General features: G+C 39.7%; 1 protein-coding gene across 2 annotated transcripts in view; it reads left to right on the top strand.

The window, feature by feature from the left end:
• Positions 1-25,147, top strand: part of TRPC3 (transient receptor potential cation channel subfamily C member 3) — a 95,023-nt gene that overhangs the window by 58,488 nt on the left and 11,388 nt on the right. For both annotated transcript variants that reach the window (XM_060778993.2, XM_060778992.2), the window contains exons 4-9: positions 5,621-5,785; positions 7,764-7,980; positions 12,299-12,532; positions 13,023-13,287; positions 19,749-19,944; positions 24,760-24,969. In XM_060778993.2, coding sequence (XP_060634976.2) covers positions 5,621-5,785; positions 7,764-7,980; positions 12,299-12,532; positions 13,023-13,287; positions 19,749-19,944; positions 24,760-24,969 — 1,287 coding nt within the window. The remainder of the gene's footprint in view (positions 1-5,620; positions 5,786-7,763; positions 7,981-12,298; positions 12,533-13,022; positions 13,288-19,748; positions 19,945-24,759; positions 24,970-25,147) is intronic.

The raw sequence follows: 25,147 nt of genomic DNA, 5'->3' as shown, positions 1-25,147 counted from the left end.
AAGTACTGATTTAGTATGCCAGGCAGATGAAAGAAAATGCAGCTACAATTATTGGCAGCGGCTCTAAATTGTATCAGGTGCCCACTGAATTGATTTTGAATATCCATTGGCAGATCTTTATTGTCTTCTCTACTAATCTCCCCAATGAATTTTTCCTGTGGTTTCACAACTAAAAAAGAAATGAAAGAAAAATTATTCTGTCTCTGAATGACTGTGATGCAGATACTCCAAGAGATTGTGCAGATAGAATTATCATGTTTAAAAGCAAAGAATGTTTGGCCTGAGTGCATAGATCTTGATATGCTTGACTATCCCTTATCTGAAATATTTGGAACTAGAAGTGTTTCGTATTTCAGATTTTGGAATGCCTGTATTTTTTAGATGAGATATTTTGGAGATGGGACCCACATCTTCATAAGAAATTCATCTGTTTCAAATAGTTGGAAATAGCAACTTTCTCAAGCCTCCACTAGTTATTTGCTTATATATATAACTAGCTGTACCCACCATGCGTTGCTGTGCCCAACCTTCCCTCCCTCTTTCTCTCCTTGAGATTTCCAATTTTTCAAAACAAATATACCTGGAAGTCATTTTATGGACAATACATTGAACCATTGGAACACAAATATGTCAGTATCTCAGCCACTTTAGAATCTCAGAATTCCTTGGATGGAACCAGGACAATCAAAGTAAAATAATAGTGCCATAAATGTGTTGTGTGAAAAAGACCTGGGACTCCCATCAGCTAGTACAGTAGTGCCAATGGTCAGCAATTCTGGAATTATACTTGAAATTATTTTGAGGACACAGTTGCCTAGAGAAGACCCATCTAATCAATAGAACCTGCAAAAGTATTGATTCTTATTAGTTCAGTGGGTCTGAAAGGCCCCTTTCATACTACACAAGTGCTGTGATTGGTGTCCATTTACATCAATAGCGGATTCAGCAAGAGATACATTTATGTTGGACTGGTACATAACACATGATTATACTAATTTAACTTTAACGGCTATAGTTGCAGTTACAACACTGCCTAGGCTCTGCGAGTGCAGCATAGGGATAACAAGGTGCTTGTTTAAAAAACAATTGTCCTCCCAATCCTGTTATATGCCTGCGAAATGTGAACTGTTTATAGACGTCACATTCAACTTCTGGAACGATTCCATCAGTTTTGCCTCCAAAAAGTCCTGCACATCTCTTGGGAGGGCAGGCGAACAAATGTCATCATGCTGGAAGAAGCAAAGTCCACCAGCATTGAAGCGATGCTCCTCAGCCATCAACTCTGCTGGACTGGCCATGTTGTAGTACTATACTCCCAACTCAAGAATAGAAAATTGAATGTTGGCAGACAGGAAAAGAGATTAGAGATGGGCTTAAAGCTAACCTTAAAAACTGTAGCATAGACAATGAGAACGGAGAAGACCCGACCCTTGAGTGCTCCAGCTGGAGGTCAGCTGTGAGCAGCAGTGCTGCAGAATGGAGGGCGAAAGGGAAAAATGTGCCAAGAGGAAGGTGTGTCAAGTCAACCCTGACTGGGACTGCCTACCACCTGGAAACCAATGCCCTCACTGTGGAAGAACATGTGGATTCAGAATAGGGCTCCACAGTCATCTAAGGTATCCACTGCCAAGACACTACAATTGGAAGGGCATCATACTCAAACAACCAGGGATTGCCTAAGTGAAGTAAGTAAACTATAGTTGCATCCTTTGGAATCCTGGGATTTGCAGTTTAGGGAGCCGAGAGCTGCCAAACTGCCACCCCCAGATTTCCATCAGATGCAGCCAAGGCGGTTAAAATAGAACCATAGTGCTATAACTATGTAGTGTGAAAGTGTTCTGAATCTAAGACTTTGAAGAAAACTGAAAACACTCATTCTCCTCCCCTGCTGCAGTTGCCCTTTTAAACTTTATTTCCTCTCCCTCGCTTTAAGTTTACTTGTTTCTTTTTGCATAGTAATTGTCAAGTGTGGTGGAATGTTGTGTAATTTGTTGCACTTTGTTCTTGATAAGCTTTCCTATTCATTCCTCTGCATGCAACCTCATTACCTCCTTCTAACAGATTTGCCTCCCAGATGTGAAAAGTACTAAATAGGCGGTAAAGCCTCATACCCAGGACTAACAAAAAAGAAGGCTATGAATCTGAGGTGATTAGCTGTGATTTGTGTTTTAAGAGCCTGTAAATGGAAATCAGCCTATACTGATCCTCAATCTTAAATGCACATTTAGTTGACAGGTAATTATTATGGCATTTTTATATTACCCTCCATCTTCTTTCAAGCACAAAGTGAATTAATAAGTGATCTGCTAAAGTCACATACCTCGTAGCATATTTAGATTCACTCTCTTAGCCTAGAGCGGATTAAAAGGTGAGGAACACATTCCTTTTTGGAAAATCACGACTGCAAATTAAAACCTTTCTGACTGGGAGACCGGAAATTTCATATCTCTCAGAACTGGGCAAAGTATTCCAAGTCAGGTCTGACCAAAGAAGAAAATAGTGGCATTTCTACTTCTCCTGATCTGGATGCTATAGTATACTTATGTTGATACAGCCTAGAATTGCATTGGCTCTTTTGGCCTCTGCATCAAAATGTTTTTTTTTTATGTTTAGCTGGTAGTCTGCTTGGACCCTAGAACGTTTTCACTTGCACTGCTGTGAAAACAAGTGTCTACCATCCTATATTGTAGATTTCATTGCTCATACCTTATATTTATCTCTATTGAAATTATCATAATTTTGTCTATCAAGGCAATTTTGAATTCTGATCCTATAGATCAGTGGTTCTCAACCTGTTTTGAGTGCCAAGTTTGAGTGCATTGCATGGCAGCATGAGTTCAGAATGCTTTTGGATGGGAGAGGACTATAAATCCCAGCAGCTCCAAAATGCCAAGGTCTATGTACCCCAATCCTCTCCAGTATTTTCTGTTCACCATGGGAATTCTCTGTGCCAAGTTTGAGTGCATTGCATGGCTGCATGAGTTCAGAAAGCTTTTGGATGGGAGAGGGCTATATATCCCAGCAGCTCCAAAATGCCAAGGTACCCCAATCCTCTCCAGTAATTTCTGTTGGTTATGGGAGTTCTGTATGCCAAGCTTCTTCAATTCCATTTTTGTTGGAGTTCAGAATGCTCTTTGATGGCTGAGGAACTATAAATCCCAGCAACTACAACACCCAAATGTCAAGATCCATTTCCCTCAAATTCCATCATTTTTCAAATTTGGGCATATTGAGTATTCATGCTAAGTTTGGTCCAGACCCATAGTCATTTGGGTTCTCAGTGCTTTCCGGATGTAGGTGAACTACATCTCTCATAAACCACTGTCAATTCCTCCCAAACTCCTCCAGTATTTTCTATTGGTCATGGGAGTTCTATGTGCCAAGTTTGGTCCAGGTCTGTAATTTGTGGGGATCACAGGGGGGGGGGGGATCACAGTCAGAGCTGAATTGGTTGAAGGTACTGCAAATCCCATCATCAATTATCCATACTCCCCTAAACATATTGTTTTTGTGATTAATCACTATGCTTTAATTATGTTCAATTTGTAACAATGAAAATACATCCTGCATATTAGATATTTGCATTAGAATTCATAAGAGTAGCAACATTATTTATGAAGTAGCAACGAAAATATAGTTGGGGGTCACCACAACACGAGGAACGTTATTTGGGGGTCACTGCATTAGAAAGGTTGAGATCCACTGCCCTATATTATAAGATTTTGTTGCAAGAAACCCTTGTAATGAAAACGGATTGCTTTAGTTCTTTATTGTACCAATTGATGCCTTTATGTACAGTACTGTAATTTAAATATAAAATAATACATCACACTTATGAAAGATGTTTAAAATAAAACCCTCATCTGCACACACAAAAGAGCAACTTTTAATATTTTTAGTTTCTGAAGTTTCATATCTCCAGTCTCCTTTGAGCTTGTGGAGGTGTTACTGCGATGTTAGCAATGTGTCAAGCAAACAAACCTAATAATAGCATAACATTGAATGGTGGTAGCAATCAGGGCATTCAAAAGCCTTTAGAAGCTTAAAAATAGCCTGTTTTGGGAAACATGTAATTTAACATTATTTTCGAGATAAATGCAGTAGTGCCAACATGGAAGTTGGTTGCTACAATATAATTGTAGAAGCTAATCATGAGAATTATAAAGCATTTAGTGTATACTGACAATATCAAAATCAAATGGAATATTTTGATATAATTAATAATGTCCAGTGTGATGTCCTTCGTGACTTAATATGTATCAATCCTATAAATATAGATGTATCGCTTCACAATTATAATTTACCAGATGACATGAAGCCTGTGCTACCCCAATAATTTCCCTCCTTTGAACTACACCGTCTATCATTTGTGCTGAAGGAACTTTCTCAGCATTATATGGAAAGACAACATGCTTTCTGTCACCAAGGTATAGCTCTTTGAAGATATCCTGCAGAAGATCTGTTCTGTACAAAGTGATAGACAAAGACTGGGAATCCTGTGGTTTAATTCAGTAGTGTAGAGTAGTTTCCAAAGTAATACAGCTGCATTAAGTGAATTTCTCCAGGTTAACTCGCATCTTGTGCGTGTTGTGTGGACACACGCAGGCTGATGCGACCCTCAGGCTGTATTAAATGGCAATGTAGAACCACCCTGAATTTCACAAAATGATAGGAACTTGATCTACATTGGGCGCATCTCCAGTGTAGAATTAATGCAGTTTGACAACATTTTAACTACTTTGGCTCAGTGGTATGGAATCATGGAAGTTATAATTTTATAAGTTCTTTAGCTTTCATTTCAAAAAAGTGCTTCTGTCCAACCAAACTTCATATCCCAGGATTTCAGTATCAAAACAATGAAACTGTTATAGGACCAGACTAAGCTCAGCCCCTGTAGCACAGTGGGTTAAACCACTAGCTGTAGAAAAAGCTGCTGACTGGAGGGTTAGCAGTGCAACGCTGTGAGTCGGAGTGAGCTCCCAACTGTCAGCCCTAGCTGCTGCCAACCTAACCATTCGAAAGCAGGCAATGCGAGTAGATCAATAGGTACTGCCTCGGTGGGAAGGTAAACGGGTGCCCCATGCAAACATGTAGACATGCCGGCAAAATGATCAGAGATGTCTACAAACAGGCTCCTTGGCATGGAAAAATGGAAAAAGAGCACCTCCCCCATGGCCAGAGCTGAGCATCACCTCCAGACAACGGAGATGAAAAGGGGAAGGCCTTTACCTTATCTGTGTATTGTATGTCGTTCATCGTGCAAAAGGCATTGAATATTTATCTTATATGTGTAGTATAATCCTCTCTGAGACCCTCCGGGGAGATAAAGTGGAATATAAATGATCATCATCATCATCGTCATTAGTATTCAGATTGAGCATCCTTTATCTGGAATTCCAGAGTCCAAAATACTCCAACATCCAAATTCTAAATAAATAAATAAATCCAAATTCTAAAACACTTCTGGTTCCAGCCATTTTGGATGAGGGATACGCAACCTGTATAACCATTTCTAACAGACTTAAATACAGTTTCATTCATTTGTGAACGATTAGAGGAAATGCTTCAGTACAGTGTCAAGTTGCCTATTTAACTTAATTTTCTTCTGTTTTCCCAACAGTTTGTGGCTCATCCGAACTGTCAGCAACAGCTGTTGACTATCTGGTACGAAAACCTCTCAGGATTACGGGAACAGGCCATTGCAATCAAGTGTCTTGTTGTGTTGGTGGTTGCGCTGGGCCTTCCATTTCTCGCCATTGCCTATTGGATTGCACCATGCAGCAGGGTACAGGATTTTTAAACTGGAAATTATTTTGCTCTGTGTGTGTAAATAAATTACAATTGGAAAAATCTACTGAAAATCGGCATGCTTGTTTTTATAGGAGAGATGCAGTAATGTTGGCGTTCAGTTCAACCTAATTATACTGTTGCTAGTATGATTGTCATTGATCTATTGTTTTCCATTATGCATTTTAGTGCACAAAATTCTTTGCAGTCCTTATCTGATAATTCTGCCCTGTGAATGAATTTGATACATGTATGTGTGTGTTTACCACTAAAAGGAAGAAAGTTTCTATGTGTAGCAAGTAAAATATTTTAAATAGTTATATAATAGACTTTCCAAGGAGAAAAAGCCCGGAAAAACCTACAACAACCCAAAAATATTATAGTTTGTTTGAATGGTCTACAGCAGGCATGGGCAATCTTGGACCTTCCTCCAGGTGTTTTGGACTTCAACTCCCACAATTCCTAACAGTCTTAGGCTCCTTCCTTTTCCCCTTCAGCCACTTAAGCTTAAGCAGCTGAGGGGGGAAAGGAAAAGGCCTGAGACTGTTAGGAATTGTGGGAGTTGAAGTCCAAAACACCTTGAGGGCTGTAGTTTGCCCATGCCTGATCTACAATATGCACCCTGCATATGATATCATTTTCTCTTGCTCTGATGAATAATCATCTGGGTATTTAAAACAGCCAATCTTGTTAAGACCATTAACAATTGGACAGTGTATCTGTGGCCCCATCTACTCTCCCATATAATCCAGTTTCTGAATCCAGATTATCTGCTTTGAACTGGATTATATGACAATGTAGATCCAGCCTGTGTGAGAGAGAAAGAGAAGCACTAAAGAAGTGGATCCTGTTGAAAATTCGTGATGAAATGGAACAGAGGGTTTTGGGGGTGTTTTTTGTTTTCTGACTTTAGGATTGGAAACAAGTATTTGGATACTTGAAATATCCATTCCATAAAGAGGTGGCTTTGAAATGCAACTTAATTTCATTTATTTAAAACATTTTGATACCACACTTCATAAAAACACAAGTATAGTGTGATTTACAAAAGAAAAGGAAATACAGTAATTGTGTCTAGAAATGATGTTGTTAAATTGCTAGCGTATATGGAGGTGTGGTCAGATGTAGCATTAGTTGCTAGAGTTGTGCGCAGAACCATTTTCCTTTGTTTCATCTATTCTTTCGTTACTTTCGTTACCTTTGGGAGCACGTAACGGGAAGGCCCATTCCGGTACAAAAATCAGCTCGACATGAGCCAATCCTGGCTCCTCACCTACTTTTCATGAGCACGGGTGCTCCATGACTCCTTGCCTTGGAAAGAGTGTGTGTGGGGGGGGTGTGGGGGGTGTGGGCATGTGCAAGCCCAGAAAGCACCCACTTGCAGCTGAGCACCTCCTCTAGAGTAAAAATGAGAACTTGCCTCCTTGCCTTGGAAAGAGAGTACATGAGTGTGGTGCACAGGCCCAGAAAGCGTGCATACCTTTTTGCAACCAAGCGCCTCCTCTAGAGTTAGAATGAGAACTTGCCCCCTTGCCTTGGAAAGAGAGTGTGTGTGTGTGTGGGGGGGGGTGTAGGCTTAGAAAGCGCCTCCCCTCTAGAGTAGAAACAGGTTAGAAGCCTCCTTAAAGTGCTAGCCTGCCTGCAGCTGAATGCCTCTCCTGTAGAGTAAAACATTTTCAATGTCTAAAATGATGGGAAGGGGAGCCTGGGAAGCCCCCCCCCCCCCCCAATGATGGGTTGATAGAAAACAGATCTTTTGGCACCACAGAGTGAAAACAGAGATCTGCCCTTCTAATTTCGGGAAGCTCCCAAAAAACAGATCAGGCCCCCCACCAAAAGCAAGATCATGAAACGTGTCAAGGATTACCCCCAAAGTACTACCCTATTCATTGCTTATATTTTCACTTCTGGAATATTTCTTGAAAATGAGAACCCTCATTCAAACGAACAAACCATGTTTTGCTTTGCTTTCTCAGCTTGGAAAAATTCTCCGAAGTCCATTCATGAAGTTTGTGGCACATGCAGCATCCTTTATAATTTTCTTGGGGCTGCTAGTATTCAATGCCTCAGACAGATTTGAAGGCATCACAGTATTACCCAACGAGACCGTTGTTGATTACCCTAAACAGATCTTTAGGGTTAAGACGACACAGTTTTCTTGGACAGAGATGTTGATCATGGTTTGGGTGCTTGGTAAGTATATCGCTTCCTTTTGGCATTGTTTGATTTATTTTTAAATAAATTGTACACAGAACATGACTTGGGTATAAAACTGTGGTTCACCACAACTGTTGCATATTTTACCTCTGAGCAGAAAACTGGACAAATCAACACAATTACAGTTCAGAAAACAGATTGTAAAATGTAATTTTTAGGAGATGAGGAGTTTGCCAGGTTTTTTTGTACAGGAAAAGGGAAGAGGGGCCAACCAAGGGCAAGATGGATAGATGGTATCCTTGAAGTGACTGGCTTGACTGTGAAAGAGCTGGGAGTGGTGACGGCTGACAGGGAACTCTGGTGTGGGTTGGTCCATGTGGTCAGGAAGAGTCAGAAGCAACTGAACAAATGAACAGCAACAAGCCTCATACATTACAGCGCTTGGGTCGATACTCAGGTCATTTGGGAAGAAGCATTCCTTCCTGCTGTCTTCTGAACTACATCCTAAAAAGATGAAAAGGAAATGTCAGCTGATTAAATGCTCCTTTAATATATATATATATTTAGGCAGGATTGACAATATTTTTTAGAATTTACTTCAACAAGGTCTGGTGGTTTTACTGCTTCTTTTCACAAAAGCTTGGGAGTATATTTAAGCCTTTAAAATCCCCTCGGCTTTTCTTCTTTTCTCTGTGATTACCTAGTGTTTACATACTTTCTGCTTGACTTTCCTGTAAGAAAGGAAGGAGGTGTTTATGTTCATCAGCTACTATTTGATGTTAATGAGATCAATCAGGCTGAGTAGTCAGTGGTGTCCACATGTTTTGTTCTCACCTTAAGGTGGGATAAAGCAGAGCCCGGAAAACCTATTTTTTTTAAAGACTACAGGTTCTGTAGATTTCCAGTCAATATGGCCATTGGATATCCTATTCTGCTGGAATTATTCTCTGCTGAAACGCTTCCTATCTTCACGAATAGCTCTGAGACTGAATGCAAAGTGGAGCATTAATGGTGGCCCATTGCCGCATTCTTGGTGTCTGTAACTATTGGCAGCTTCTCAACTATGCCAGAATGACTAATTATTCCTGAGATTTGTGGATTGTGCACATGTGCGTGCACTTTCATGCCGCTGTCCTGCTGCAATCGAGAAGTATTTTGCTTTACTCACATTTTGAGCCATCATGTTTCCCAGCTTGGGAGGAAAGGCAAGATATAAGACAAATACATAAAGAAGTGCTGAATATATATGTGCAATTTATCCTCAAGAATCAGTTTGCAAGTCAGTCAATTATTCTTCAAAGGACATTTTACAAATCACGAGGCACTATTTATCTCATTTTCTCTGTGTGCGATACAAAAAGCGTCTTAGAATTGTTTATTCTTCTAGCCAACTCTCACTATTTATAGAAGATAATGTTTTCTTCTTGTGATCCTGTGTTTGTCTGAAAATGACACTCCCCTCGCTTTGTGATGTATAATTTGTTTTATAACCCATCCCTGTATATTTGGGTCTGAACTTTTAGCAGGATTATTCCTAGGAGATTTCAGTTTAGCCCCCCCCCCTTTTAAACGGATGGCCGACAGGAAGCTCTGGTGTGGGCTGGTACATGAGGTTACAAGGAGTCGGAAGCGGCTGAATGTATAAACAACTGTTTCATTTTTAGAATCTAGTGGTTGCTATTTCCCAATGGCTCCGTCTCTCCAGTAATGTTATGTTATAAAATATTGGGTATTTATAATGGCAGAAGCCCCCCCCCCCCCGGTGGTGCAGTGGGTTAAACCGCTGAGCTGCTGAACCCGCTAACCAAAAAGTTGGTGGTTCGAATCCGGGGAGCGAGGTGAGCTCCCGCTGTTAGGCCCAGCTTCTGCCAACCTAGCAGTTCGAAAATATGCAAGTGTGTGTAGATCAGGGGTCAGGAACCTTCGGCTCTCCAGGTGTGGTGGACTTCAACTCCCACAATTCCTTGAGGCTCGGCATTCACCCCAAAGGCTTACCTTGGCCTCAAGGAATTGTGGGAGTTGAAGTCCACCACACCTGGAGAGCCGAAGGTTCCCCATGCCTGGTGTAGATCAATAGGTATTGCTTCTGCAGGAAGGTAAAAGCACTTCATGCAGTCATGCTGGCCTCATGACCTTGGAGGTGTCGACGGACAACACTGGTTCTTCAGCTTAGAAATGGAGTTGAGTACCACCCTCTAGAGTAGGACATGACTAGACTTAATGTCAAGGAAAATCTTTACCGTTACGTTTTATAATGGCAGAGCACAATGGTCATGAGATCTCCGCCCCCCCCCCCCCAAACTCCTTCTCTTTGGTTGTTTGATGTCAGCAAAGACACCCCACAACAGTCAGGAGCTGTCTGGCGAGCTGCTGCAGCAATGCATGCAGTGGGATAGGTAAGAGTGACAATCTAGCCAGGGCAAATCAGTTTCAGTCCATCAGACCATCTCAACTCCACCTCTGTTGCTTTCACACGCTAGGACTGGAGTGTGTGAAAGCAACAGAGGTGGACCTTCATTTCATCCAGATCCATTCTAGAGCATTTCAGGACTTGCCCCCGATTATTGTGTAACTGTAGGTCAGCATATATGCTGAGATATGAACTATTCTTGCTTGTGTAACACTTGAGCTCCCAGTCTGACAGTTTAGTCCTTTGCATGACTACTCAGATTGAGTTGATGGAACTTAGGTCCAGGTTGTTTGAAGGGCCGTATCTCTCGTTATTCACCTATTAGAACACTAAGATCATCTGGGGAGGGCCTTCTTTCTATCCCACCACCCTCTCAAGTCCATTTGGTGGGAACAAGGGAGAGGGACTTTTCTGTGGTAGCTTCTTGGCTTTGGAACTGCCTTCCAAGAGAGACAAGGATGGTCCCATCCCTGCTTGCCTTTCGCAGGCAGGTATAGAAGGCACATGTCTTCCGAAACACATTTAGGGAATGATGAGTGGCATGCTGCAGAGGATGTTTTTCAGTGGGATTTGGAGGAGCTCCCTAGTTTTTAAATGTAACTTTAATTCTATTTTATTGGTATATTACCTTTTAAAGTAATAACACAAATATTTAATTGTTTTAATGTTTATATTAATATGTATGTATTTGTCTATTTTAAAAATTCTATTGTACGGTATTGGGTCATATCATTGTTAGCTGCCTTGAGTCCCCAATTAAAGTAAATAATAACCCCAACTTACTGCTACAAAGTATAGTATACTGCAGTCCCAACAGTAAAGATTGTTGTGATAAAGACCATTGGGGGATCTGAGCTGTTAGGCTCAAAAATAACCCTCGGTTAGGGCAATTCCACCAAAATATAGCATAGTACCAGGATGAATTCCATAACCAGCAGAAACTTATGTGTGGTGAGAAGGGATAACCTTTTAATCTTTAGGATAGCTCAGGATTGCAGAGCCAGAACTATGGGTTCAAAAATATTTATTAAAGTAAAAAGATATACATTATTGATAGAAAAGTCTTGGAGGTAACTAGTTTATTAAATCTCATATTCTAAAGAAGGTAGAAGGTAAAAATATATATCCATGCAGCTACATTTTGCCTGCAGAGGCAAAATGCATCCTCACTGGGAGAAAGAAAAGCAGAAAAACTAAAACATGGTGGAGACCGCATGGCTTTTCCAGGGCAGTTCAAACTTATGAGGAAGTTCCCTCACAGAATTCTATTACAACGTCATCAAAGGGGGAGGAGATTGTGGTTTCAGTAAAAACAAAGACAAAGCACTTTTGGGAAACATGCGTCGGGATGTGGGGAAAGGAATCCCTGAGCTTAGCCCTGTCTCTAGTCTAGCTACTCACTGAGGACTAGAAACTTGATGACACAAAAACTTGTACAGTTCAGGGATGAAACACAAGAAAGACTAATCTTATTTGGCACAAGCATTTGTGAGCTGTGGCCTTCTACTTTGATGTGTACACTCTTCAGATATTTCCACCCTATTCATTTGAAGGCATGGGGATATAATCCATAAAACCTTATGCCCAGGAAAACATAATAAAATTGATTATTTTGATTTTATGCTACATGTGTTGAAGGGGGTTCTTGTTATAATTTTGTGTGACTTATTTTATACTTTTGTACATTTTTTACCTGTTGTGTGTTATATGTGCACCCTGGAGTGCCTTGTAAGTCACCCCGAGTCCGATCGGGAAGATGGTGGTGGGATATAAATAAAGTTTATGATTAGTATTATTAAAACATACTGGTATTAGTCTTAAAGGGGCCACAAGACATTTTTTTCTTCTTGATTTTTCTGCATTACTTTAATGGCGCTAACTAGCTACCACCTTGGAAATTACTTGGGCTTTAGTAATCTCATTGCATTACTTTTTTTCTTCCAGGTATGATGTGGTCTGAGTGCAAGGAGCTCTGGCTAGAAGGACCCCGGGAATATATTTTGCAGCTGTGGAATGTTCTGGATTTTGGGATGTTATCGATTTTCATTGCTGCTTTCACAGCCAGGCTATTAGCATTCCTGCAGGCTACAAAAGCACAGCAATATGTGGACGACAACATTCAAGAGCCAACCCTTTCTTTGGTCACACTTCCACCGGACATTGAATATTTTACTTATGGTAACTTCAAAAGTTTTGCAGTGTTGATTTTTAAAAAATCATATCCTTCTAAGGAAACTAACTAACTAACTAACTATATTATATATATAAGCAATGACTTCATATTAATACTAGCTGTATGATGCAAGGGTTTGTTTACTCTTAGTTTGGTTTTGGCACTTTGATGTCTTTCATTATACCACAGTTATGTACAGAAGGCAGTGTGAGCTTTAAAATATGTGAAAACATTATTGAGATATATGTCTTTTTCTACCAAGTATGCATTGATGCCGCTGTAGTCTGGAAAGGAGATGATTAACAGGAGATGTTATGTACAAAACATTGCTCAGAATATAGTTGAACGTTAGTTTAAAAAACAATTTAGTTACTTAATATTTTGCCTTTATAAAGAGGTATCCTCATCTAACTGCCAGAGAGGTATTTTAGTTTTTGAAAGCATAATGAAAAATGGGCTAAAAAGGGATTTTCTCATTAATGTCATTTCTTCCAGCTCGAGATAAATGGCTCCCGTCCGATCCGCAGATCATATCAGAAGGTCTTTATGCAATAGCTGTTGTGCTTAGCTTCTCCCGGATTGCTTATATCCTGCCTGCAAATGAGAGTTTTGGCCCATTGCAGATTTCACTGGGAAGGACTGTGAAAGACATTTTCAAGTTTATGGTCCTTTTTATTATGGTGTTCCTTGCATTTATGATTGGGATGTTCATACTGTACTCCTACTATCTTGGAGCCAAAGTAAATGCTGCTTTTACTACGTAAGTAACAATCTATCTTTATGCAATAGGAAGGGCAAAACGATCCCCCTGAATTCCATTTCTGATGCAATCAGCTGGAGGTTTGCAGAAAAGATTGGCTTACACCTGCAGCTACATCACAATGACAGATCACTTAGTTGTTTGGGATGGATTCAGACCCCAGTACTGTACACATTTACATTGGTAAAAACAGGCTGGTACCCAAAGGAAATTGCAGTTAAAAATAGAGAATGGTGAAGAATAACAAAGGGGAGGGAGAGACACAGTAAAGGGGCTTAGATACTGGAGAATCCAGTTATGTATATTTAAGATTTATTACAGCTGGGAAAGAAAATTGAGAGACATGCCATAGTGCTCATTGTATCACTGCATGAAGAGGTGGATGTATATAAAGTTAACACTGCCAAACTGTCATCACCATTGGGATTTTTTTTTATTAAGAAGTAGAAGTATAATTATACTGAACCTATTGCTAGATCAGAAAAACATACAATGATTTTTTTTTTGCATGCAACACACTTTGCAGAAAATGTTATGTCAATGCTGAATTCATTTGTCATGTAATCTCCATTGTAAAGGTAGTTATGCCAGGTCAGCCTTTTCTGACCTTGTACTTTCAAATGCATAAAACTTTAACTCTTAAGTTAGTTTAAGCCATGTTGACTAGAAATGGTGAAAATTGAAGAGCAGTTGGTTGGAGAAGGCTGCTTAAGTGATGGAAAGTTACAAAAAAAACCTGTTTCACACATACTGGCCAACACACTTTTTGGTGCCGCAAATGTTAGCCCTGTTTCTGAGTATATTAAACCTGCTGATTCCAAGAATGGCACCAATTTCCCCCCTATTGGATCTAGTTTTTGGGATGTAAAACATATCCCATATACTACTCTTTGTCTGCTCACCTGTAGAAAAGAAACCAGAGCTGATGCAGTCTATACAATGCAATTTTCTGATTCAGCATCCCAGGTAACCTCAGGTACAAGGCTAAAAACGAAGACACCAATAATTTATTTTGTTTTGTTGGACTTATTTATTTATTTATTGTGTCAGAAGTGAGTTGAGGGTACAGTTAAAATGCATTTAAAAACACAAAGTTTTTTTTAACAAAGAACTTGGCATTAAGCTAAATGTCCTTTGACCAGAATCTTGCCACTTGGAGTGCCTCTGGTGTCACTGTAAGAAGGTCCTCCATTGTGCATGTGGCAGGGCTCAGACCACCTTGTAGTAGGTGGTCTGTGGTCTGCTCTTCTCTGTACTCGCATGTCATGGACTCCACTTTGTAGCCCCATTTCTGAGGTTGGCTCTGCATCTTGTGTTGCCAGAGTGCAGTCTGTTCAGCACCTTTCAAGTCTCCCAGTCTTCTGAGTGCCCAGGAAGGAGTCTCTCATTTGGTATCAGCCATAGATTGAGGTTCTGCCACTTTTGGACTCTCGCTTGTTGAGGTGTTCCTGTGAGTATCTCTGTAGATCTTAGTAAGCTTTCTTGATTTAAGGCATTGGCAGGCTGGCTGATATCAGAACAGAGATTGGCCTACGATGTCAATGCCTTGGTCCTTTCATTGCTGGCTGCTACTCCCCAGTGGATGTCAGGTGGTGTGATACCGACTAAACAGTGTAATTTCTCCAGTGGTGTAGGGCACAGACATCCTGTGATAATGTGGCATGTCTCATTAAGAGACACAGTTTAACACGGTGAGATGTTTTCCACACTGGGCATCCGTATTCTGCAGCAGAGTGACAAAGCTCAAGGGCAGATGTCTTCATTGTATCTGGTTGTGATCTGCAGGTTGTGCCAGTCAGCTTTCGTATGATATTTTTTCCAGCACCCACTTTTTATTTAATATTCTAGCAGTGCATCTTATAAGTCAGAGTAAGGTTCAGAGTGACTCCCAGTAATTTGGGTGTGCTGCAATGCTCCAGTGGGATTCCTTCCCAGGTAATCTTCAGAGCTCGAGATGGTTATCTGTCCTGAAGATGAAAAGCACATGCTTGCGTTTTAGATGGATTAGAAATCGGCTGGTTTTCCCTGTAATAGGCAGTAAGAGCACCTTACTGTTGGACTGTAATCTTGGCATGCACTGAGTGATGAAGATGTATCATATAAACACATACTTATTCAGAGTTCAGGAACTTGAGTCCAGAAACTCTATCTGTGAAGACTCTTAATGCTCCTTTTAAAAATGTCTGTGATTCTATAGCAGCTTTAGTAAGCATCAGATTTGCTTCCTGATTTTTATTGTTATTTGCTTGGAGTTTTTATAGACTGTCTAGGACAGAAGGTGATTCCTGTAAGGAATTTATTTATTTATTTATCGTGTCAGTGCAGCCATTATATTAGATTTCTAACAGAACAAAGCAAAAAAACAACAACAACAAAACAGACAAAATACGAAAATTGTGAGTTTGGTAGTTGATTAAATGTCCTTTGACCAGTATCTGGCCACTTGGAGTACTTATGGTGTTGCTGCAAGAAGGTCATCCATGGTGCATGTGGCAGGGCTCAGGTTGCATTGCAGCAGGTGGTCAGTGGTTTGCTCTTCTCCACATTCGCATGTCGAGGATTCCACTTTGTAGCCCCATTTCTTGAGGTTGGCTCTGCATCTCGTGGTGCCGGAGCACAGTCTGTTCAGCGCCTTCCAAATCGCCCAGTCCTCTGTGTGCCCAGCGGGGAGTCTCTCATTTGGTATCAGCCATTGGTTGAGGTTCTGGGTTTGAACCTGCCACTTTTGGACTCTCGCTTGCTGAGGTTTTCCGGCGAGTGTCTCTGTAGATCTTAGAAAACTATTTCTAGATTTAAGTCGTTGACGGGCTGGCTGATACTCAAACAGGGGATGAGCTGGAGATGTCTCTGCCTTGGTCCTTTCACTATTGGCTGCTACTTCCCAGCAGATGTCAGGTGGTGCAATACTGGCTAAGCAGTGTAGTTTCTCCAGTGGTATAGGGCGCAGGCACCCCGTGATAATGCGGCATGTCTCATTAAGAGCCACATCCACTCTTTTAGTGTGGTGATATGTGTTCCACACTGGGCATGCATACTCAGCAGCAGAATAGCACAGCGCAAGGGCAGATGTCTTCACTGTTTCTGGTTGTGATCCCCAGGTTGTGCCAGTCAGCTTTCGTATGATATTGTTTCTAGCACCCACTTTTTGCTTGATGTTCAGGCAGTGCTTCTTGTAGGTAAGAGCATGGTCCAGAGTGACTCCCAGGTACTTGGGTGCACTGCAATGCTCCAGTGGAATTCCTTCCCAGGTTATCTTCAGAGCTCGGGATGCTTGTCTGTTCTTGAGATGAAAGGCACATGTCTGTGTTTTAGATGGGTTGGGGATCAGCTGGTTTTCCCTGTAATAGGCAGTGAGAGCACCTAGAGCTTCGGAAAGCTTCTGCCAGTTTCGGCCTTTGGAAAGGGTTTATAATGATTCATGGGAGGCTAGTGCCTCAGTTGAGCCAACCTCGTAAATTCATGCTCGTTTTGTTTTCAAGTGCTGCCAAGTCTAAGTTTTTGCCTGAGAATTCCGTCAGGAAAGCTCCTGTAAGCAATGAGATGCTGCATACAAAATCAGCAATATAAATATATCGTTCACTCTTTGTTTCTAATAATGGAGAGTAACAGGATTCATACAATTCTACAACTTGTACTAAGAATAAGAAAGTCATATTTTAGAATCACCTAGAAAGCAACATCTATGTTAGACTCACTATCAAGTCTGCAGTAATAATATCTAATTTTGTAAGGAAAGAGAATCACACATTTCTCAAAGGCCACAATTTTATAAGCAGCAAACAAGTTTTTCAACCTAGGATGTGTGCACTGGAAGAGGGCAATACAAGGGTTTCCTGGTAATGCATTAGAGGCAATCTAAAGAGTGTGCCAGCTGCATTCTGTTTTTGTGTAATTGGAGGAGACCATATCTACACTTGAGTTCTGTCGTACTCCAGAGCAGGAACACCTCTGATTTGAAACCTCACACCAGCTTGGTGAAAACAGCAAGCAGTTTATTGTAGAATATATGTAGGCAGAGCAGTAAAAAATAGTAAAACAGTAAGAAATCCAAGATAATCCATAGACTTTAACAGAAAACCAGGTCCATTAGTACATAAAAATCCATGGAGCAAGGCACCTGAAAACACGGAACAAAAGAGCAGCAATTCTCAGGCAAAAACTTAGACTTGGCAGCACTTGAAAACAAAACCAGCATGAATTAATGAGGTTGGCTCAACTGAGGCACTAGAATCCCATGATTCATTATAAACCCTTTCCAAAGGCCGAAAGTGACAGGAAAGTGTTCTTTTTCACTTTCCCACTAGATAAGGCTTTGTTATCTTTCTTTTGTTGTAAATGAGCAGAATGCCTGAGATTCTGAAAGTTCTGCCTCTGTTTAATAAAACTTTGATTTCTATCCAAGGTTTCACTGTCATCTCCCTCTGCACCTCCCTCTGCACCTGGCAGAGCAATCTCAGCATAATTTTCAGGCTGCTGCTCTGAGAAAAGCAGTGGAAGGTCACATCCCAGGATTGGAGCCCTGGGAATCTTCCCGAAACAGCTCAGGCGTCCCTTCTGAACTTAACTCAGGCCCGTCATCAGGCACACCATACCCATCATACACATCAACATGAACATCATTCCCATCATGAACATCAACAGAAGCATTAGACATAATCACAGGCTGAACAGGCTGACATACAAGTTTTTCTTATCTTTTTTCTTTGCTTATGTTTTTATTTTCAGTTTCAGTTTATTTTGGCTTGGCGAGCTGTATTAATGCATTTTAAGCTCTTACAAAAATCTCAATATCAGAAGAAACAACAATAGTCATGACTAGCTTATCTTTCAGATGACAATGTTAGTTGGTGTATTTCCATCCCTTTACTAATTTTCAAGCACGCTGGCTATAATCCAAAAGTTATGCACACCTTAAATCCACCAGAATCAATGGACTCTTGAGTCTGCATCATTCTGAATTGGATCTAGGGTAGGCACAGGCAAACTTTGGCCCTCCAGGTCTTTTGGACTTCAACTTCCACAATTCCTAACAGCCTGGAGGGCTGAAGTTTGCCCATGCCTGATCTATGGTTTTCCCTTGTAGATTGAAGAAATTTTTTTTGGAAGACTTCTAATCCAACAGAATGTTTTGGGTGGTGGAATATGAGAAGAGGCACAGTTTTGTGGATTCAGTCCTCCTTCCGCAGTCTTCTAATCTCCTCCAAACCTTGATCTGATCCAGAGTGTTGGAAGATCCTCTAAACATCATAGGAAATTATTCTGGGAATCAGCAAAAATCCTTTCTCTCGTTTTTGCTGACTGTAGCATTTGAGGTAGAAATTTGGTCAGAACATGATCCATTTATTTATTTATTAGTTCAGGCATTTCTATCCCGCCCTTCTCACCTCCAAAGAAGGACTCAGGACGTCTTACAGCAGGCAGCCATTAGATGCCAAAAAAAAAGAGCACATTAAAACACACAGTTACAATTAACACAATTAAAACAATTATAAGCATTCAATTAAAAACATTTGCCAGTTAAAACATAAAAATTATAGACTTTATATGGTCCCATAGCCATTCAGTTGAGACTGTCAATGCTTGTTTCTTACAAAGTAGTTGTTCCCAACCTTTTTTTGACCAGGGACCACTTGAACAGGGACCACTTTGACCAAGGACCACTCTCTAACATTAGTACCAAAAGGTACTAATTTTTTCGGTCAAATTTAGTTTGATTATCTGAGGTATGGTTCAGAATATTGCATTGGACAGACCCCATCAGCTCTAATTTCTAATACAAAACATATGTGATCTAGTAGTTGCCATCTGCTCACACACAGAAAATCATATTTAAGCATCTGGAGGTGATGTGGTAGTAGTAATCTTTTGTGGGCAATCAGCCTCTCTCCTTTCAACATCCCTGTTGCCTCAGCAATTTAAGAGGGTTTCGCAAGACCAGTCACTCTCATTGCTGCGTGGTTTCGAGACAACAGTGTAGTAATGGTGAGGCTACGGACCATATTTTCGTTATTGCAGACCACTGGTGGTCTACGGACCACAGGTTGGGAACCTCTGTTATAAAGCAATTGTTGAATCTGGAGTGGAAGATGGTCAGAAGAAAGAAAATAATACATACATTCTAGTATGCTTTCCTGGTAGACCTTGAGATTTTTCATTTTTTCAGTTAATTTAAGATACAAAGCTGCATCCTGGCATATATGGACATCAAATACCAATATACAACTTTCTCATGTCAGATGTAATTCTGTTAATGCAGTTTGCTGTTTACAAACATAATTGGCAATATGCAAAAAGGCACAGGGGAATCCGTTTCTCTGTGTGAATGTTATGTTGTGCTCATTTTGTTTTGATTAAATGTCTGCATTGGGATTTTTGAATTTTCTATTTAAAAATCTTTTATAAAAGATCTGATTATCACATGAACATTTAATTAAATTCATTAATGTTTTTCTTCTATGCAGAGTTGAAGAAAGTTTCAAGACCTTATTTTGGTCTATATTTGGCTTGTCGGAGGTCACATCTGTTGTCCTTAAATACGATCATAAATTCATTGAGAATATTGGTTATGTGTTGTATGGAATATACAATGTAACAATGGTTGTGGTTTTACTCAACATGCTGATTGCCATGATCAACAGCTCATACCAAGAAATCGAGGTAGGTCTCAATTTGTAGAGCTTTGTTTTGGTATTTTAAGAAGTTCTACAAAAGTTCTTATTGTTATAGAGTTTACCATAAAATAATAAGTTGAATTCTTAAGGAAGTTTATATTGTTCAGGCCTCTACCTGAGTGTGCCTTCCATCTTCTGAATTGTATTTGAACCCTGAATATTTATTATTTACTGAGATTGTGACAAACTTGCTGTACAAACTGTTGCAATTTTTTTTGGAAAATTGAAATCTCCAGAACCTTTTGGAGATTTTATAATATTTGAAAAGGCATGACCTTGAAAGAAGTCATAACCTTTTTGAAAAATGGTGCCGCAACCTCTTGGTAAAAGCATGACCTGTTCAGTCATAACCTTTTAAGAAAAATGACGTTTACCAGAATTCATGCAAAGCAACTGGATTTCTCAACTGTTAAACTGATGTACCTAGATATGTCTTTGAACTGCTAGGGACAAAGATATGACAATGTACAAACACACACAGACACACACATATATATAGCCAGCAGAGTTTCAGAAGTTATCCTTTTTAATTGTCCAAAAACATCTACTCCCCCTTAAAATATGTATGCCTTTAAATTATGTTCTCAAGAAACAAAAATAAGTAGACGTCTTTAAAAGTAACATAGTTGGTTTACTCACAAACTTTATGTATTCAGCACACAGGTACTTTGCTTATCAATCCAGATACAAGTAGATTTGAACTAGTTTCTTAAAATCAATAGTCCATAGTCCAAAGCATCTCTCTGTTCTGAGAGTCTAATAGAGTCTCTGTCTAGTCTGAAAGTCCAATGAAGTCTAATGGCTTCTGTACATCATACTATTCCTACAGAAGTCTCTAACATACTGCTCCTGCATTGAAGTCTAAAGCAAACTTCTCTACTGAAGTCTAAACTGAACAGTTTCTAAAATGGAGTCTAAGTCCTGAATAACCCCAGAACTGATCACATGGTCTGTAGCCCCTCCCACAACAAAGAGTTAAGGTCAACATGCAAACCAATACACAAATATAATACAGCAAGCAATTATACACATAACAAATAACTAGCGGAGGCCTGAGAAGGTTGTTATAACCAACAAAAAATATATAAACTAAATTTAAGATACCATGACTTGACTAATATTTATGGTTCTGTTCGATATTTTCTGTTTATATGCTGTTAATCAAAACTGTCCTTGCCTCTAGCATTTCATTATGAAGTACTCAAATCCTTGTCACATTTACAGATTTTTTTAAAAAAACTATTTTCTAATAGTTGTTTTCCTTTTTTGGTACCAGAATGTTGCAGTTTTAATTATATAATTCATGTTATGAATTGCACCCATTTCTAAAAGTGAAAACACCATTCTAATTTACATAATACAAAGCTGTACCTCTAAGAAGATAACCATAAATAAAATAAAATGCAGGAGCTGCTGTTAAAATCCAGTTAAAACTAGAAACCAGTGAACATTATCCCAGGATTGGGATAATGTAGTGTTCAAATGTAGCCCTGACAAACATATAGCTACACATTTTGCAGTAGCTGATGTTTTGAAGTACTTTGATAGGATTACTAAGCTATGTCTGTTCCGCAGCCTTTTAATATCTGGCAATCTAATTCATGCTATTTTTTTAGACATAGTTACAATGATTTATGGCTCAGACACTCCTGACATGACCTAGCTGGGAAAAAGTAGAATGCATATAAGAATGTGGGCAATCAATCTGCTAATTACCGTACTTTGCAGATATTAAAACAGTGTCTTATGAAGATGTGCGGATAGAGCTGATGGGCTTTCTACAAAAAAGTCGCAGTTTTGCTGTGTTGATGTAGACTGGAGTGGACAATTGAAGCCCTCCAGATGTTGGAATGCAGTTCTGTTAGCCCTAAGGTCCATCTACATTGTAGAATTGCACCCTTCTTTAATTGACATGGTTCAATGCTATGAAATCCTGGAAGTTGTATTTTTCTGAGGCACCAGCACTCTTTGGCAGAGAGGGAGAAAGATGATGGAAAATTACAACTCTCAGGATGCCTGTCAGGAGACAATGCTTCTGGAACATGGTCAGTAACCCAGTGATTCTGGCCATGAAAGCCTTAGACAACACAATCTAATCAGTTCGTTCTATATGTTTATGTTCAGTATACTAAAAAAGATAATAGCATATTCTACCTGAAACAAAAATATAGGAATTTTTGAACTTCTGACCTTTCACGGGTAAGAATCAGAACATTGAAATGTTATATATGCACAAGGGAAATAAACTAGGACATTCTAAAAGGTTTACACTAAATTTAATGAAATTCTACTTAGTAGTATTCCCCAATGGATTCAATGGCAATTGTTCCCAGGTAAGTTAATATAGGATGATTCTACCCCTCCCTTTTATCCTTACAGCAAACCTGTGAAGTTGTTTGGAGGACAGAAAGACGATTGTCCTATTGTCATCCATTGAAACGGGGGGTTTGAACCTGAGGGCCCATCCAGACACTACCTTTATTGCAGTATCTACTGCAATAGAGGAGGGGCTGTCCAGATAACGTTCTGGACACTCTCAAATTAATTCGGTACAAACCAGGAAAACCCTGGTTTGTAGCGAATTAATTAGATAGTGGGTTTATTCCGCGCCTTCTTGAAAGGCGCAGGATAAACCAACTATTTTTGGCTCTGGACTGCAGAATACTGATTCTCCTGGGATAAACACCTGTCTGGATCTGTCCTGAGTGTCTCTTAGACCTCATCCGACAGTGATGTTTTCTATTGCTGGTCTGGATACTGTCCTCAGTTTAGCTCCCTCTGGTTTCTGTGAATGTAAGGATATGACTGAAATAATTCCTTGTCCTGATTGTTTATTATTATTTAGATTGTAGCTCTCAATTGTATTCTATTCAGTGGTGAAATAATGTTTATTCTACAATTTTTAGAGTTAGGAACTTTCAAAGACAGTTTTATAATTGCATGGGTGCAAGTTTTTCAAAGAAGTCAAAAATGCCACTGGCATTGGTAATCTCACAGATGTATATTGAGAGCTGATTGGTGGCCAGCTCCCCATAGTTTTTAAAGACTTATTTAAAAACTAAAACATAATATGAGGAGAGAAGTAAAAAAACAGTTCATAGTCCTTGTATTGTTGAAGGCTTTCATGGCTGGAATCACTGGTTTGTTGTGAGTTTTCCGGGCTGTATGTCCATGTTCCAGAAGCTTTCTCTTCTAGGAGAGAATGCTTCTGGAATATAGCCATACAGCCCAAATAACTCACAATGAACCAGTTCTTAATCCTGTTCAGAGCAATTTGCTTACTTCTTTTAGCAAAGATTTCTATACCTTGGGGGTTGAAAGCATCATAAATCAATATGCAAGCCATAAGTGGAATAATATTTATTTTAAAATCTTCACAAGCACTTTAAAATGTATTAACAGTGCTAAAACTGTTTAAAATAGCAGGTAGTAAAATGTAAATTGTAATAAAAAGTGTTCAAAGGCTCATTTAATAAAATAATGATGATGAATCTGTATGAACTTTGGCAGGGAATGAATGTGACAGATGTGGCGCAATCACTGAATGTTAATGACAACACCATTGTTTTTAGTGCATTTTGGCAGATATGTTTATTTCTTGGCTGACATGTTGGCAGAAAAAATATTTAATACCAAGAGTATTGTATTGTAGAAGCCTTTCGTGGCCGGAATCACTGGGTTGTTGTGCGTTTTCTAGGCTGTATGGCCATGTTCCCGAAGCATTCTCTCCTGACGTTTTGCCTTCATCTATGGCAGGCAGCCTCAGAGATTGTGAGGTCTGTTGTAAATTACGAAAATTGGGTTTATATATCTGTGGAATATCTAGGGTGGGAAAAAGAACTCTTGTCTGTTTGAGGTAGACCAAGAACAAGTTACAAGATTAAAGACAAAGATCCATCCAAAGAGGAAAAGTGTTCTTACCATGCATCAAAGGAACCACTGACTGCATAGGGAAGCTGATGAAGAAACTACAAACAATCTACAGACCCACTAAGAAAATCCAACAAATGCTACATTCAGCAAAGGATAAGAGGGATCCTCTTACTCTGCAGGAGTCTACTGTATACCATGCAGATGTGGACAAGTCTACATAGGGACCACCAAACTCAGCATTGCCCAAACACGAATCAAGGAACATGAAAGGCACTGCAGGCTAACTCAGCCAGAGAAATTAGCCATATCTGAGCTCTTGATGAACCAACCTGGACACAGCATATATTATTTGAGAACACAGAAATGCTGGACCACTCCAACAACCACCATGTCAGACTACACAGAGAAGCCACTGAAATCCACAAGCATGTGGACAATTTCAACAGAAAGGAAGAAACTATGAAAATGAATGGAATCTGGTTACCAGTACTAAAAAAACTCTAAAATCATAACAGTAAATAAAGAACACTCAAAAACAGGGGAATTTGAGACAAGACACAATCAGAGCCAGCTAATCACCTCCCAACTAAGGATTCCCCCAGGCAGTAAGAAGCCAGGCCTTGAAACTACTAGCCCATTAAATGTTAATCAGCGTGGCCAATTGAAACATTCATGCCTACCTCAAACAGAAAGAGTTCTTTCTCCTATCCTGGACATTCCACAGATATATAAAACCCCATTTTCCTAGTTTCGAACAGACCTCACAACCTCTGCGGATGCCTGCTATAGATGTGGGTGAAATGCCAGGAGAGAATGTTTCAGGAACCTGGCCATAAAGCCCTGAAAACTCACAACAACTCACCAAGAGTATTTCCCAAGTTTTGATTGCAGAAAAATAATAATTGATCTTTCTTTGTTTCTTACCTAGGATGATAGTGATGTGGAATGGAAATTTGCTCGCTCTAAGCTTTGGCTATCATATTTCGATGATGGGAAAACCCTGCCGCCTCCATTCAGTCTTGTACCGAGTCCGAAGTCCTTTATTTATCTCTTCATGCGGATCTTTAGATTATTTATGTGCCGAAGAAAAAGGCTGCAAAAAGATATGGAAATGGGAATAGGAAACTCAAAATCCAGGGTAGGTGGAAAACACTCTATGTGCATTTTGTGTAAATTAATTTTTAAATATTTGATTGTTTTTGAAAGCAAAATAACTATTTGCATTCATGAAATACGTGTTGATCCGGTTGTGTGATAATATGGTGCTGAAATATGAAGATAACTTATATACCCATCAAATCTCACTTAACCAGATG

This window comes from Anolis sagrei, chromosome 5 (assembly GCF_037176765.1).
Source record: "Anolis sagrei isolate rAnoSag1 chromosome 5, rAnoSag1.mat, whole genome shotgun sequence".
In the NCBI taxonomy this organism is placed as follows: Eukaryota; Metazoa; Chordata; class Lepidosauria; order Squamata; family Dactyloidae; genus Anolis; species Anolis sagrei.
The sequence above is the reverse complement of the archived record's forward strand: the minus strand, read 5'-3'. Positions and strand labels throughout refer to the sequence as shown.